This window comes from Chamaea fasciata, unplaced genomic scaffold (assembly GCF_029207755.1).
Source record: "Chamaea fasciata isolate MVZ Bird 193981 ecotype frontalis unplaced genomic scaffold, bChaFas1.0.hap1 SCAF_1, whole genome shotgun sequence".
NCBI lineage: Eukaryota > Metazoa > Chordata > Aves > Passeriformes > Sylviidae > Chamaea > Chamaea fasciata.
In genome coordinates, this window is record NW_027094086.1 from 101,093,198 (window position 1) to 101,111,527 (window position 18,330).

The window sequence follows — 18,330 nt, forward strand, 5'->3', positions numbered from 1 at the left end:
TGCTATGAGTGCAGCACTTCCTCTTGGTTCTTGTCCTTCTTTTTCTGGGTATGTTAGTACACTGCAAAAGTACCTGGGAAAAAACTATTCCTCTAAGTGAAACATCGTTTTGATTATTACTGACATTGGTGCTCATTAAAATACATAAGTGAAACACTGCCTTTCTGTAGGCTCTGAAAGCTATTTCATGTTACTTGAAGGGGAATACAAATGAATAGGGACTGCATCACTTTAGTTAAAAGGGAAAAATGTTCTAAGAAACTGGAATTTGGACTCTAGATCAGTAAGCAATTGAGGTTTGTAGTTTACTTCTTTTCTGTCTCTTTTGTTTTTCATCTCCCTCTGATTTCTGATTTTTAAGGTGTGTGTACATGGAGAAACAGAGACAGAGCGTGTTTACTTTATCTGTTGTACAATTAATAATACAAATCTCTGTTCAGAGGAAACAAGATCTAATAAATGTAAACAAGAGAGTTTTTTTCTTTTTGTTACTATTGTCTTTATCTAACATTCTTTTAAACTGATCTCCATACGAAAAAAGCCTTCTTTTTTTTCAACCATTATTTGTGTCAACTGTAACCCACATCAGTACATCTTAAGGCCTCCTATCTCTCAAGGTGTTTAATCCATTTCCGCATCCATTGTATTGCTGCTAAAATATGACCTGCTGCTGTTTAAATAACATAATTTAATGATTTCACATTTTCAGCTATGCAAGACTTCCTTTCAGTACTGAAGCCTTTTACTGGTGATTTAGAGAGATAGTTCTCATTTCTTTCACGACTCAAGACTGAGAAAGTTTGACTTGTAAATAAATTATTAACATCCACTTAAGGTAATGTACAATGGGTAGTGGAAATAAAATACACAAAATTTCAGTGCCATGAGGCTACAGTGTCCAGCTTGTTGATTTCTTTCAAGGTTCCAGTGTCATTCTCTCTTTGTATTGGCACAAATATCTAAAACACAGGTGTGCCATTGCTGTGTGATAAAATATATTTGGACCAGCCCTTTGCAGAGAGATTCAGATTGCTATCCAAGGTGAGTGAGTGTCCAGTAGTGAGTTGACAGAAAACTCTGTCATTTTCTAATTTCAAACACATATGCTATACTAAAAGAATAGCTAAAATACATTAACTTTTTAGCTAAAACTGCTTTGGTTGTCATGGAAAGGAGACTTAAAAGAGAGGACAGCAGTTAACAACTCCCCAGGACTGGAATGCCTTCCCATTTTTCAATTATTTCAACAGGAAATTCACAGGGTTAAAATAAAATAAAGAAAACAAGTCACCCCCCCCCTTTCCCCCACCCAAAAGGTTTCTTGTTTAGCTATACAGAAATATTACATTGAGATATAAAAATCAGATGGGCTTAAGGAGAGAATGTCTTTTCATGAATATCAGCTCCCAGGCATTACGGAATACTCTGATATTAAGCAACTACTAGTCCCTTGGAGAGTCTCTTGAGAAGGATAACTAAATTTTAAAAAAATAACATAGTCCTCCCAAATCGAACAAAATCTGACCTGGCAAAAGAGATGCAAAAACTGAAACTGTTCAGCACATAGAAAAGTTTCCTGAAGGCAGGAAGATAAGTACTTACAACCACCAGTTTGGATGATTAGGAGGGAGGCTGTCAGACTACCTTTTGCATTAAGTCAATAATGACAGGCCAGGAAGCCTGACTAAGAGCAGAAGACAGGAAACACACTCTCCTGTAGGGCACCTGCCTCACTTTTCCCCTACTCACAACCTCACCGTTGTTATTCTGACACCTGCAAAATTTTAGGAAAGCATGGCTATGTTCCACCTGTATTTCTAAGAAATAGTTAGGGGAAAACAGGTGTATAATTTTCTTGGGACAACATTTTTCATGGATAGTTTTAAAACTTTTATCTGCAGTGCTTATAGTGGATTACACTAAAAAGTTATTGTTGCTGATTTTACTGTTTTCTTCAAAGAACTGTTGGTGGAAAGTCAAAATTCCACAGGTGTTATGTTCAGGGATTTCTGTTTTCACTAAGGTAGATAGTTTTATTCTGCCACCCGCTTCCAGATCAGTAAACTGTACTATTTGCATATTAGTTGTGCATGTGTGTTACTTGAAGCCAGGGAAAACATATTTGCCTAAGTTGCACAGCAAGAATTAACCTCCGTTCCTTCTGTTCTCATAGATCTGAAGTATTTGCTCAGGGAACAAATACGGTTCAGCAGTGTGCATGGCAAATGACAGGGTGTAATGACCAGAAAATAACCATGTATGAAATAAAGACGTTTTGGAAGAGGTTTGGTCTAAACCTCTTTTCACTTACAGCAGTGAAATTCCATTCAACTTAGTGGTGGATCAAGACTATATAGCAACTGAAAAATTAAACACAAACACATCTGGGGCGAAAATATTTTTTAGAGGTAACTGGCAAGTGAAGAACAGGAAATATCACTAAGTTATACTGTGTGAGCAATGATTAATTACTCCATTTTAAAATTAACTCTTGTTTTCTCATTTTATGTACTTAATGTATCTCCTCTGTGATTCCTGAGTGCTCTTTTCACAAACAAGGATTTCTATTGTTTTATCTGGGCACTCTGAGATCTCATGCTTATCACCCTGAATCAGACCTGAAAGTTCCTGGGAAGAAAATCATTTAAACATGTATATGGAGCACAAAAAAGGTAGTGGAATTACTCCCTTGATCAACATTCAGTATGAATTCAAGTACTCTGTCAGACCAGAAATTTTCTGAGTTCAAACATTATTCAAGAAGTTTTTGGGGGTCTTTTGAGTTACCTGGCTGGGGGTAGTTAGGGGTAGTTTGCAACGAAGCGTTTTAGAAGTTCACTTACAAGAAAAGAAAGACAGGAGAAGACCTAGCTCACAGGAGCTATGGACATCTATGCTTGACCTCATTGAAAATTCAGGGACAGCAGATGTGATGACAGGAGTGTTAAGACAGGTTGCAAAACAGCATGAAAACATGTCCTCCCATTATCTAAGTTGATCATGCTACAGTGAGGTTAAGAGATGGAAGTTGATGATTATAGTCTGATTTCGCCAAAAGAGCAGGAATTACCAAACTGTGTTGAAGTATGGGCTTTTATGAGTATACCTATAAAAAGGTCTACAAACCAGAATGCACATTCTATGATTATTTTCAACCAACCACAAAAAAAAAAAAAAAACCACAAACAAATGAACAAACAAACCCAACAAAAACAAAACAAAACAAAACAAACTCCCCCCCCCAAAAAAAAAAAAAAACAACCCAGGGACCAGAAGTCAGTCAGGTTCAATGGAACTGATGATACCACACAACACTCTCACCTGATTCCTATCTTCATTCATGCATGCATTGGACTGTGGGCTACAGAGCAAGCAATGGCAGTTAACAGCTGTTATTCAGGATGGTAGGAGCTATCTTGACCAGGTTACTTTGCTGCCTTGTGTATCAATTTCACTTCCAAAAACTCAGGGCAGACAATAGCACTTGCTTAGAAGATCAGGAAGGAAGGGTAGAGAAGACAACAAACAGCAACGCAACTAAATAAATTCATGAGATGTTCACTGTTCCTTTCAGATACATTATGGAAGGTGTGATTGTGTTCACAGAGAGGAAACTGAACCTGCTGCTCCTGCAAGTCCCTATTTGATCCCAGGCTCCTATCTACCAGTAAAGGAAACCTTTTCATCTTGTAAGGTCATTGCTTGCAAAATTTATTTGGCAGCAAAGTTAAGTCTTTTAGCTAGCAATTAGACATCCATGGCTAAACTAAAGAGCAAAGGTTGCCTGGCTTAATCCCTACCCTTCAGCTTTGCAACACAGGGTGAGTAAATGACGTAAGAACTGCACAAGCTTATGTTTATTTATAATACTACATACCCAGCAACTCTAACCTGGAGCACTCCAGAGTGGAAGGATACAGTTTTATAATGCCTGTTTCTTCATTAAGATTTCATCATCCACCTACGCTAAAAAGCTCCTTTCCCTTCACTTTGTTATATCTGCTTTTACCCGCTCCTGTTCTTACATTATTTTTTTAATCTCCCGTTCCTACTTTACATGCACTCTCAAATTTTAAACAAGCAAAATTTGTGCATTAGTGTGTCCTTTTCATCTATCATTTATGAATGACAGGTTCTTTGGTGCAGCTTAATGGTATGAGAGAGACATTATTTTAAACATTAAAGTGAAAACCATTTACAACTATGATAAGAGAGGTCTGTTGACATTAAACTTTAAAACACGCACAAGGTAAAGGCAAGTAGTTGCTCCAACAGGTGAGAGTACTATGCATGCACTTTGTAAGGGAGTTTGTTCAACACAAAAGCTGTCTCTTTGTTTTCTCTGTTTGACAACCTGTAGGATCTGGGGCTTCAAACAGTGCATCTGGTAATCAGCAGCCATCAGAGTTTGATGACTATAAGGTATTTAGAGCACAGAGGAGAGGATTAATTGTTTAAAAATTTACCATTTTTTGGAGGAAAATATTTCATACCATTTACATTGAAAGAAACAACAATAAATAAATCTAAGGAGTTAAAGCTTTTTTTTTTACACTTCCTGCTCACACCTTTATCACTTTCACACTGGACTACTTCCTTTACTGTCCTCTACTGTCCTCTTCCAAACGATACAATTATGTAGTAAGATATTGGTTAACACTTATCTTGCTATATTTTGTTTTTTTCAGCAGCAACTGCATTCTGAGAAGCATAAGCATAGTAAGGAATAGTAAATAGATGCATCTTATTTTATATCTTATATACTTGGATTGAGTACTGCTCCTAACAGTGTTAGATACATTGACTGAACAGGGAAGAAAAATTATCTTATAGAACTGCTTTCAGTCTGATTTAGACAACAGGGAAAATGCAGCAGATCCCTCAGGGTAGAACTGTTGCAAACATGGTACAGTTCAGACAATAGAGAGGATACCTACAGAGATTAACTTTTCAATAGTTACTTTGGTGTCATGCAACTCTCTCAACAACTTGAAAGAGGATGGCAGAACCTTACTGATAAAGCAGACCTCCCACAACAAGAATGAAAATAAATCTGGGGCATGGATGACAGATGAGAAAACTCTGATTTTATTGTATTTTTTTAAAAGTTATTTTCATGCAATACTGTGTTTTTAGTTGCCTCTATTCATACAGCTGCTTTAATGAGTAGTGGTGAAACAAGTTGTATGTTGCAGTCAACTTGCATGGAGGGAAAGGATAATGACATCCAGAGGGTCCTCAACGGGCTTGAAATGTGGGCTGAGGCAAACCTCACGAAGTTCAACAAAGCAAAGCACAAGGTCCTACACCTGGGTCACTGCAATCCCAGACACAACAATGGGTTGGGAAGAGAAGTGATTGAGAGCAGCCCTGCTACGAAAGACCTGGGGGTGACAAGTGATGAAAAACTCCTCATGAGTTAGCTGTGTGTGCTCAGAGCTCAGAAACCCAATTGAATCCTGAGCTGCATCACGAGGAATGTGGCCAGCAGGTCAAAGGAGGTGATTCTGCCCCCCTACTCTGCTCACATGTGATCCCCTTGAAGTACTGTGAACAATTCTGGTGTCCTCAATGTAAGAAAGACATGAAACTGTTGGAGCAAGTCCAGAAGAGGGCCATGAATTTTCTAAGAGGACTGGATCACCTCTCCTGTGAACACAGGCTGAGAAAGTGGGGGCTTTCTGGAGGAGAGATGACCACATGGAGACCTTATGGAAAACTTCCAGTATCTGAAGAGGTTCTACAGGAAACCTGGAGAGGGACTCCTCATCAGAAACTGTAGTGATAGGACAAGGAAAAATAGGTACAAATTGAAAGACGGAAGATTTAGGTTAGCTATTAGGAAGAAATTTTTCACTGTGGGGTGATAAGACAGTGGAAAATGTTTCCAGGGAGGTTGCCCCAACCTTGACAGGTTAGATAAGACATTGAGCAACATAGTCTAGGAGAAGGTGTCTCTGCCCATGGCAGGTGGGGTTGGGATTAAATGATCTTTAGTCCATTCCAAACCCTTAATATTCTATGATTCTATTATTCTATAGTTTGAAATTTCAAAGTGATCTGTGAGTAGAGAATATTGATCATTGATGACAGAAAATCCTAATGAGTCATTCAAGTGGTTTACATTACAGACCCATAGAATGTAAGACCAAACCTCCAATATGTTTTTATAAAAAGACAGATAAAAAAGCCCTTAAGTATCTCTCAAGCATTCAAAAACAATTCAGGTATTGCTTTTCAATATTCATGGAGAGCAACATTTAATTTGAAAAAAAGATCACTCAGTTTAAAAGAAAGAGATGGCATAAAACAGGTCCAAGAACCTGTTTGAAAAATTATGAACGTGACTTACCTTGTAGATTTTGCAATGGCAAAGTCATGATGCCTCCTGCTGCAGCTGCTGCTACCAGTCCTTGGATGTTGGTGAGATTTGCTGTAGGTAGAGTTAGGACGAGTCCTTGTTGGCCCCCCAGCTGCCCAGCCATGTTGAAAGGAATAAGGATTGGCTGATTCAGGGCTGGAGTGCCTCCTGGCATCACCCCTGCTACTGCTGAGGCTAACTGTTGGGCTGTCAGTAGTGGCTGTAAGAAACCACAGACACAAACCTATTTTACTGTGTGTAGCTCAGTATTACACACTTGCAACCCTTCTGGCTTGAGATCTTTTCATGTTCCATTACAGACATGCACTGCTTCCAGGATCTGAAAGCATACATTTTCACCAACACAGAAAGGTCTGACAAACAAGACAGTCTGAAACTGTAAGCCTCAGTCAAACAGCATAGTAGCAATCCAGCTGAATCTAGACTAGAAAATTCATTACATATACATGAAAGATAATTTATGAGTGCAAGACCTAACTCAACTTAGTCTACAAGTAGCTAAATGCCAATGTTTGCCAAAATTTTTTGGTTGTATACTGATTGATAACAGCAGAAAACATTACAGTGACAACTACTAGAAGCTTTGTGGACCAACACTGTCCTGGGAAGTGGAAGAATATTTAGTATCTTCTTAGATTGTAGTTGAACTTGAATAAAATTGTGAAGTGAGATAAGAAATATTTTAAAATCTTATAAAGTGCCATACTACTATGTCTACACTCGGCTCTAAAGAAAAATATCTGGCATAAAAGATCATGAAATACCTTTACTAATACTGGAGATCTGTGTGACAGACAACTGTCAGAGACAATAATACTGCATTAAAATTGCACAAGCTTTTTAATACTAAATTATTGTATTAATTTCAGAAGTAATTTACATATGAAATGAAAATATTTTAACTTCCTAAATATGTAAAACTTCTTAGGTTTTATTTTAGAAAAGCATACAAAATCTAATCTTGCACAACTTGACTTTTAAAATATATGTAATACATCTTCCCTTTTTATAACACTGAATGCAGCCAAAGAGAATCACATTTTCTACATTACACAGATCAAAGATGATCAATCACAGTTATTTATTTTTCATCAAATTACAAACCTTAATTAATTAAAAGGAAAGATACTGACCTGAGGCCCAACAGGGAATGCAGGATGGGACTGACTGGGTTGGTGCTGGTCTGCTGGGCTTGTATCAGGCAGCACTGTGTTTCCTCTGGCCTCTGAAATCCAGAGAACAGATTGACTTTAATATGAAGCCTGGGGACTGCCACATTACCTACTACTCTGATGTCACATAACATGAAGCTGAAAATGATATGTTAAAGTGCTTTATCAATAACCCAAGCACTCAAATTGCTTATCAGCTGCATAAATTATGCTAATGTTCATTCAGACCAGCCAACTCATTCAAAGAGTTACAGAAATCTGACAGCAGTGAAACTGAAGCTATCATCAACCCAGCTAATGTGGGTTGCATTATACATCAATTTACATACAGTACATGAGCACTCTGTGTGTGGGAACTGCATTTTTTTACGCTTAGGTGAGCATCAGTCATTGCAATTTCTGAAAGCAAAAATTATCTGAAAAACAATCAAGTCACATCTACTTTCTATCTTAATAAAGTATTTTCTTTTGTCAGTTAATGAGGCAGCAAAGGTTCTACTACGCACAATAAAAGGGCACTGTGAAAACTGAAAACTGGTATGCTTCCATATGACAGCTTGTTTTTTAAATTGCACGTAGAGGATGAGTAAAATTCCATGAAACCAAGGATTTCTAGCAATTATTGAGATGATCAATATCCAACAATCGAACTATATGCTGGGCACTAATGACTTGCCAAGCAGAGAACATAGTCCAGCCCTACTAGATTTTGCTGAAGTCTGCAATACAGATTTGAAAGGGAGGAAAAAAAATAAAAACATCCTATCAGTTGTAAGAAAGTACCAAGATGTTTTCAAAAGTACATCCAAATCGTCCATTTCCCCTGGGTGGAGGGCTCAACTGATTCCAAATTTTTCAGTGCTGCTGGCATGATCAGGCCCACATTGATTTTTGAGGTTTTAAGAAATACAGCAAGCATCAAATGTAGCTGCAAAAGTACTGTGGTCTCTTATAAAGAAAACCCTGGCAATGGCACCGGGTTTCCTGGTTGGTATGATATCTCCCGTTTTGTTATTTTTTTTCTGACAAGTGGTTGAAATTCCATTTTAAGTAAACCTTAACAAGATGCTCTTTTCTAATGTTTGTCCTGTGAATAGCAAGATAATTCAGAAACAGTTTCTTGGCACACCCTTGTTCTGTAAGGAAAAAGGATACGATTCTGTCATAAATTTTAAAGAGGGTATTATAAGCTCATTTAAAACAAATTCTTTTATATATTCTCCAAGGGGAACAACTTATAAATAATGGAAATGTGGAAAAAAACCCACCTTCGCCACATTAAGGTTCAAATAAAATTGACTGCTACATATTATTCAATTGACTTCCATCTCTACAGCAAGTTGTCAATCATAACAGCATTTTAGAATTGGATTAAACAATAAATGTGCAGAGTTATTACACAGAAATGTGAAAATCTGATTAATTTGTAATATCTTTGTGGTCTCAAAAATTCAGAAATGGACATTGCTCTGGGAATACTTACAAATGGTCTATTGAAATATCTGATTTGGAAATAATAAAAACATACAAACTTGCTGACATTTTATAAAGTGAATTCTACAGAAATCTGTTTGCCATTTTAATGACTGTTGTCATTTAATAATGAGACTAAGCTGACCTACTGTAATCAGTGAGGATTCCAACAATTGTCTAGTAACATGCAAAATGAGATGCAGTCATTACATTTTTTTATCTGCAATTTACTCATTCAAGTTAAATGAAAAGAGAAAAATGTAACTAGATATACAAGATTCAGTGAAAACTCTTTCTTTCAAATACATAACAATCCTAGTGCTGATGCCATCCCTAAGACCTTTGGGTCTTACAGGGTTTCCCCAGTATGATTTCCTCCTATACAAAATAAAGCACTATGTTAGTAAACATAACTTTTCCTTTGGTAATTTCCACATACTGTCATGGTCTTTGTTTTTTTAATCTTCACAGCTGTATGTATAAAGTGATATTAGATCAAAGGCTCAATACCAATGAAGATATAACTCCTCATTAAGATCAAATTTATAAATCAATTTTTTTAATTTCATTTTAAGGGCTGTGAATTTTGTCATTGTATGTGATTTAATAAATATTAAAAAACAAGCTCTTGATAATCTGTCATATCATTTAATCATTCTAGGAAATATTTGGGAAAAGAACAAAACCAAAGTCATTAGAATTAGATTTTATTGCAATTTTTATACATTTAGGTCTCAGAAAATATGTAAGAACTTCTGAAGTAATATGCCTGTGTTTTAGTATTCTTTTTTTCCATGGTGCCCATCCAAAGAACCACTGATTTATATTATCTGTAGCATAAAGGGTTTTCAATATTTGATCACACAATCTTTATGTAACACAAGTTGGTTGTACCGGACCATGAAGCCAAAATTAATTACACTGCTTTCCTTTTCCATTGTACTATTTCAAATCACTTAGGATTCCTTTCCTGTCACACAGATACTCAGCACAGATGATTTTTTTTTTTTTTTTTAATTTCAGTCCTCAAATGCTCTGCCTGCTGCTTCTAGTTTAGTTCCCATAGGATGCAGTCATCTCAGGAAAACAGCACACACTTTCATGTGATTTTACCTGGCATTCTATACGAAACTATCAATCCTGTATTCTCTGATTGAAATCCTCAGGTCTCACCTGCCCCTTCTAATCTACCTGCTATAACAGACACTCAAGAGTCAAGAAAATGTACAAGAAAATCTGACTGCTGGGCTGGCACTAAATACAGTCAAGCAAGAATTTCAGGGTTAAGGTCTGTTGCATCACACAGTGACAGTACTTTTTCCCTGCTGTACGCTACATTCACTGACACACATAGGTCAACACTCTGAAGAAGGCAAGGCAGAGCACAAAGCATTGCTAGAAGGCTACTTTTTATTTTCTGCCTTATAATAATATATTTCTGACTGGGGGGATTCCCCTGAATTTCAGAGCAATCAGGGAGCTCTGTCTATTTCTGATTTCTCTATTATTTCTGCTTCAGAGATTCATTGCCAGGAATTGAGAAAAATGCCTTCATTAAGACCAACTGCCCCAATCTGGCAGCACACAATCCCCTACACTGTTTCTTGCTGCTGTTTTACTGAGTTTATTTGGGAGTTGATTAGTTCCAGATGCTGGAATGACCTCTGCAGGTAAATTATTCCCTTGTCCAAATTCCAGCTATCACTAATAAAAATGGACTGTCAAAATCTAGCCTAGATTTTCTACTTGTTCAGATCCAGGCCTCCTGTTACCTCGTGTTAAGTTATTCTCCAACTCTGCTCAGCCTTCTCTCAGTGAGGGGTCTGTCAGCAAGGAACCAGGATTGATAACAATCCCTATGGAGTTGGGGAACTACCAAGCAGCACCTTCTCTGTTTGCAACTACATTTTGCAGAAATTCTACTCTCATTACAACCCCAACTGCTGGTGCACAAGGGGCAAGGGGAAGGCAGTAGCAAGGCTTCTACTCTGAAAAGAGAGCCAATTCTCCTTAACAGTGTTTGCCTAGGCAGGGTTCTTATAACTAACTGAGTGCTGACAACACAGCTTAAGTCAATGGGTCTGCTCAATAGTACCATATGAACAGACAGGAGTGTCACTGCCATAGTACTGCAATGACTGTAGACAAGGCTTTAATATTTAATAAGCAGTATTCATCATATGTGATTCATCATAAATTAATTATAAATTATATAATACATACGTTCACCTCTCATCCCACCAAGGGACTGGAAGGGCATGACACAATAAAAAATTGAAGTGCACTGTCAACACTATAAAATAGAGTTTATTCTTAAAATAAAATATTATTTAAAATAAAGTAAAACAAAAGCAACCTTCTTCTCATCTCATCAAAATGAGAAAAATAATTCCACAAACCAAGTGAAAAGCCATGTTGTAAAATATCTGGTTTAGAAAAGATAAAACAACAAGAGAAACATCAGAAGAAGAAAAGAAATTCCACATCTCAACTCCACCAAGCTTCTTACAAAATTATAGCTGTAAATGTACTGGTTATAAAAGGCTTTCCATAGTTTGCTTCCATTTTGTTTCTCACACATTTTCAGCTACACAACAGATAACTCAGTTCTTAGTGTCTCCCACTGCCTTGTGAAGGTGAGAATGCTCCGATCCCCCACTTTAGAACTAATGAGGAAAAGAGACTCCAATATGGATTCTCAAATAAGCACAATTCAGCTGATCTTCTCAGCTGTAGATCCACTGTTCAGGAAGGCATGGGTCAAAACACAAAACTGCTCTGCGACTCCTTGGCTGCTCCAGGGGTACAGCAGTTCTGACAAGGCGAACCTGCACATGCTCCCCAACACCCTCACTTGGATGCAATGCCTGTCCCAGCTGCCCTTGCATCACCTGGTCTCTGACGCTTGCAGGGAACCTGAAGCTGACTGGAAAATGCTGAGAAACAGCATCACAGGATGGAGTACATTAAACTTGTACATCCAGCTCTACCCTTCTGTGCATCTGTGCTTGTGCCTGCTCAAAGGTATGATGCACCCTGGCATCTTTTCTCAAACTCTGCACCAAAGCTCACTCAAAGCCAATGCTCATATCAAAGCATAGGACTAATCTCAGCAAATGACCTGGATATTGATAACTTCTTCATGGTCTTCACGAATGAATTCAATATGTCTCACATTTGTATCAAAACCAGGGAGACACTGGACCACTTCTCCTTAGCACTCAATGCTTTGAAAAATAAGCTGGATCAAATTCAATAACACTAGATTTTCAGTAATCAAAAGAATATATAAATCCTTCTGATATTTAAGAAAATATTTCAAATGCATTAACATTAATAAAAGAACACATTTTAAGCAACAGTTCATATTAAATCTTCAGATAGTTCCACAATGCAGCATTAAATTACTTGTATTTATCTCTCAGTAACCATAACAATAAGAAATCAAAAACAGACTTTTTTGTTACTCACTGAGACAACTCACATTGAAGATACAGCTTTAAGAATTAAATCATTAAAGTAAAATTATTGCCTGTGAGAAGAAAGTCTTACATTTTTAATACTAAGAAACTTAACAATCTGAGCAAATCTGAGCTTCATTTAGATCATAATCAAGAGGGAAAAAAAAAGTTTAAGGAAATTAAATCGACCAATTAATAATATTCAAATTATCAGGTATGGTATGTGAAAGTCCATCATCTCTCATTGAAGTAACTCAGCTCTTCACTAAATGAAACCTTAACTCTCAACAATTATACCAAGAGCAATCTTACTGAACAAAATTTAGTAGCTGAAAGAAAAAGATTTAGCTGATAATGAAAAAAAAATCAACATTCCCTCCAAACAATCTTTATTCTGCCACAAACCAACACATTTTGGTTCCTAATTTCACTATTTTCATTTTCCTGTTGCATCAGAGTTTGGACATGTCAGGATGAAGCATGCACAAATTACCACATTGTAAAAACGTAGTAATCAGATTGTTACACAAAATTTCACGAACACACCTAAATTTTTCAATACTTGCAGGAGACAAAATTGAGATTTTATGTTGATTCCATTTTACATTGTTATTGTTCTATGGTTATCAGAAGAGATATTCCTGTTACCTCAGCAAAGAAAATCAATCTCATAAATTATATTAGAATAATGATTCTCTCATTGAAAGATATGAATTTAAGCTTAGGCCTCTCATATTTAGTTTGTTAGACAGTTGTCTCTATCCAGACCATGACCAAGATGTGGCACAAAATTTACTCCTTTGGATTGTATAAAATTTCCCTATGTATCAGGTTATCACACAGATAATTAAGCATTTCACCCTTTTCTGTTAACCTGTACTTCAGATTTTAAGTTTTTATTTTTAGGCAGTAATTTCACTCTCACAAAGAAACACAAACAAGTGTGTAGAATTCTGGATGTGCACAGAATTACTACCAGCACCTGTTCACTCTGAAACCTAATAAAACTGCAATGTTGATGTTATGATTTTACTGTTCAATCATTTCAGCACAACATACAAATGCTGTGCGCTTCTACAATGTTGGATTGTGTCAACTTACATAGCTCTCATTCCTAATTTTCTCCTACCTATGTACAAAACCCTTCTAGTTTACCTTTGAAAATGTCTGTGGTGTGATAAGGAAATGGTACACTGATTTACCATATTGACATATATGTCAATGCAATATCCTATACAGAAGAGCTAAAAATCCTGCATTGAAAATGCATTGAATTAGACAGCAGTATGAATACAGCAGATTTGCTTTACTGAGTGTATCATTCAGTACTTAAGTAAGTAAAAGACCACAGTTTTATACTTATCTGAAATTGCCTCACAGTTGCTACTGCAAAGCTACTAAAATCATCTGGAGAGCTCAAAGCCATTCTGCCAGCAGAGCACAGAATGCTGTCTTTGCCTGGTCCCTGGGGATATTTTCTCCTAAAGGATCTTCTCCCACAAGGCACAGGCAGTAGCTGAAATCACTCTCCTCATTACCCCTATGCACAGAGCTTGGTTTGCACTTCTGCACCTGCATGCTTCTGGATTAGGACTGATAACATTAAAACTCCATGACTCTTTATAATGAAAATCAGACTATTAAGGTGATTCATGTTACAGAGGACTTCTTGGCAACCATGGGTTATAATTACCACCTAACAAAAATCTACCACACCAAGGCACAAAATCACAAAAAACTCAAAAGCCCAGTTCTCCCATGGGGCTTAAATTTTCTTCTCTCCCATCTTTATTTTTGCTCCTCTTTCATTATCTCATCATTTCCTTTTTCTCTTTTCTGCAAGTGAAGTTTTTTTTCTTATTGGTGCCTATATGAATATTCTTCCACTTCAAATACCTCATGTGAGAAAAGGAGTGTTGCTACTGCAGAAAAGGTGAAGGGATATAATTGCAAAAGTATGTTCTTTCTTCAAAACAGACTCATTCTACTTTTCTTCACCCACGAAGTACAGTGCATAAAAATCCCTTGTTAGTGGTACATACATTTTTGATGAGTTGGACCCTTCATATTGAGAGTTCTAGTTCTGGGTATACTGTATGCATTAGCACAAATATTAAAGCCACAAAGACCCTATCAGTCTTCTCTGAATTCATACAACATTTTATACTCAGTATTTGCTGACAGTGCTGGTGAATATAATGATGATAAAGGTTACTTACCAGAAGATGAACAGTTGAATGCATTATTATTTCATGTTGGGCCGCTGATCCCTAGATAAGAAGGGTAGGAGGCTTCTCTAACTTAAACTTTCCTTTCTTTCCAACCCTGGAAATTTACTGAATGCCAAAGAGTGAGCACATTAAAGAACATCCATTTTGGAAAAACTTGCAGTTTGCCATCTTTACAGCTATCTTAGATTTCTTCAGGATTTTTTACAGTGCTTACCTATGCATATTGGTTTTGTTCCTAATAGGGAAGAGGGCAAGCTTTCCATCAAAAGCCCAACTTGCCAACACTCACCCTTCCCACCTGACTTGGGTACCCTTCCCCCAGATAAGCCAGACTATGAAGATATCTTATAATGATATATATTGCTGTTTGCCTGGGGAGCCCTGCACAGTTACTTAATATGTGTTTGGCTGCTGGCACTACAGCGTACTGAAAGCCAGGCAATACATGCGGATGATCTCTGCTGCACAGTAATTCAGGCTTCTGGGTGGAAGAAAATGGTAGTACATCTGACATATTTTGCTATTTACAAGTTACGCTGATAGACTAATTTCAACAGAGAGGGCGCAGGTAGGCGGCCAGTGACAGAAATTCAACTCACTACTTTGACAAGGACTGGAAAGAAAAAGCTGTAAGGTGGGAAGCAGATGAACCTAGTATTCTATCAGTCCTATGAGAGCCTGTTTAAAAATTCAAATCACCTAGTTTGGTGAGAGAAGAATATCTAGTAAGGGAACGAAGTATTCAATTAAACCTAGTAAAAGCACCTCACAGCAGTGTTCAGCAAAGTGCACCCCATAATACATGTTAACTCCTACTGAAGCAATCTGACCAGCAAGTATGGTAAAGCAACAGTGGTTTATCACTCCTGCTACTGAGTTCATTGTTTCATCCCTGTGGTGTCTTTAACAATTTTACACTCTCTGCTGTGGTCTTTACATGGCCCTGTGGGGCAGCTCCATCAAGTGTCTCATTACAGGTTGTTCAGCCGTTCAGACTTTATCAAGACTCTTGAAAGAGCTGTCCTACAGAGTGTAAGAGTCCAGTTGAGATCCAGGAGGAAACCTTAACAGTGGCAGCAACTCTCTATGCAGGAGACCACACTCCTAGATACAACTACATCACAAAACTGGTAAGTCTTCATTATAAATCTATTTAGCTGCACATGTATCTTCAGAAATTCCCAGCTACAAAAATACAACAGCCTTTCAAAAGCAACTGGTGCCATTTGATATCTGCAGCAAGTTCTCATGATGTGGTTCAGCAGGGTGAGACATTATTTCAAATCAAAGTGTTGGCTGGAAGCTGCAGAAACTTATGCTATGCATACCCCCAGATCTCATAAATCCTGAACTGAATTAACTTCCTTGTCCTTATTATTGTCTGAAATCGGTTGTAGTGGCTGTTTATAATTTTGCCAGGAGCTTCTGCCACTTCATATTTATGTTTTTAAAGAGCATTCAGTCTTAAAACCAGGTCTTGAAAAGTCTGTCAACCCTTACCCTCACTAAACCAAGTTTAAACCACACACCAAGACCTTTTGGTTTGCACTCCTCCCTGCACCTTCAATTCTCCCTCTTCCATAGATCAAAAGCTAAAAATACAAAAAGTAGCAAAAAGACTAGTAGCCAACATCATCACAGTGTCTGGTTTTGAGGAGCTATTTGCCAGGCAATTATAATAAACCACTCTGCAGCAGCCACTAAAATAGTCTTTTCTACACTGAAAATACCCCCAAAATGGATCTCCACAGAAATAACCAGGTGGTTGACAAACATTTGGACACTGTTCCTGTAACATGTTTATCTTACCTTTATATGAGTCAAACTCCCACTGGATTATAAATGTGTAGGACTAGTTTCCTAGAAAAGGTTTAAGAATGCAGCACAGGTTAAAAAAGCTTTATATGTAAGATGCATACATTCCAACACAGTTGAATTTCATGAAAGATCTCTTGGTTAGAAATGTCTTGTCATTGCAAGTCCTCCTTGTAGCAACATGCCATGAAGGAAGCAAAGAAGCAAGAAGAAGCCATACAACTTAGCTTTGCCAAAATAGCAAGTGGCAGGCAACTTGCTTCAAATAGGGCACTGCAACATATCCTAGCAGGATTAAATTATATGGAATTAAAGGTTTCTGATCCATGCAAATGCTTGTCTTCATATATATACATATGTATCTCTATATATAGATTCATAATTTAAACAAATCAGTTTTCCACATCACTTTCATTTTTATATTATTGTTCTGTTTATTTTTTCAGCATTACAGTAACTGAAAAATAACTACTGGTAAAAGATGCTATTAATTTAAGTGCATTTGTAGTGTGTTATGTCACTAATAGACTTGGGTAACACTATTTCTTTATCCTTTTTACAAAGCATCATTTTATTGTCCTCCTAATTTCCATGATTTTACTTGCACTTAAAGTTGAGTGAGGGCTTTGCAGAATTCTATAATATTATTGTCCTGTCATTATTCTAACTCCATTACACAACAACACAAAACCAGCATCAGCTTCCATTTGTCATATTACTTACTTTGAGGATTATGTCAGATCTCAGACTATGTGTATATGCCTACTAAACATAGTTTGGAGTCAGGCAAAAGGTAATCACTGATTCCTTCTAAAAATGCTTTTAAAGAAAAGATTCTGTAACTATTCTGTAAGAGCTCTGGCATCTGACTTAGACCCATCCAGCCCTTTAGAAGAACCTAGCTATATTCACAAAATATAAAGATAACATTTAAAGGTACATTTGAACAAAGAGATTTGAACTTCTTTGTCCATACTCCCAACTGAGCTGACAGAAGCCAGTCTTGGTGTGGGAGCCACACAGTTAAGCTCACATGGTGCTCTACAAGTGCACGCTGTGCACCTCTCTAACACAGCTGTGTTGCTTCTCTGCCCAGAGAAGCTGTCTTATGTCTGGCTACAAATGGAACACAGAGAAGCTGGAGCAAAGAGAACCCTGGGTCCACCTTTCCTACAAGTCAGATCCTTCAGTAGCCAAAAGATGGTTTAGCACACCTGATGTGATTTATGAATTGGATGGCTGGTGCCTTCCTAATATCTTTTAGTGTGCCCAGCTTTGAGGACATGCAAAAGATAGCCAGGGCTGGTTTGAAATAGTCAACACGTCCATTGTCTGTTCCTTACAGCTGTCATAAAGAAAAAGAAAATCAGGTGTTAATCTGACAAAAGGAAGACAGGCTCATGCTCAACCATTTCCTGTGAGACCTTCACCAGCTCTTTTCACCTCACAGGCAGAGTGCTGTTGGGCTGTAGGAGCATAGAGAAACCTTGTACCAAAGGAGCATGTCCATTTGATTGGCAAATATCGCCAGCATGCTGCTTCCTTCAGTCATAGAAAGTAGGATGCAATAATTTATATTTCAGTCATTGTGAAGAACACAGCTTGCATGTGCTAATGTGTACCTTGGACATGTATTGTTACAATAGCAGGGATTTTACTTAACGGTATTCAAATGACTTTCCTCCAAAGGGCATTTGTGGATACCACAACTCCCTAAGTGGTAACAATGGATAAACATCAGCTTGAGAAATGCAGGTCTATATTATTTATGAAACTGCAATTCTCCTGTAAATAAC

At 37.4% G+C, this 18,330-nt stretch overlaps 1 protein-coding gene across 3 annotated transcripts in view; it reads right to left on the minus strand.

Moving 5' to 3' along the window:
* POU6F2 (POU class 6 homeobox 2) overlaps window positions 1-18,330 on the minus strand; it is a 261,225-nt gene that overhangs the window by 171,493 nt on the left and 71,402 nt on the right. For all 3 annotated transcript variants that reach the window (XM_066191142.1, XM_066191133.1, XM_066191125.1), the window contains exons 2-3: window positions 7,516-7,607; window positions 6,353-6,581 (exon numbers count right to left, since the gene is read on the minus strand). In XM_066191142.1, coding sequence (XP_066047239.1) covers window positions 6,353-6,581; window positions 7,516-7,607 — 321 coding nt within the window. The remainder of the gene's footprint in view (window positions 1-6,352; window positions 6,582-7,515; window positions 7,608-18,330) is intronic.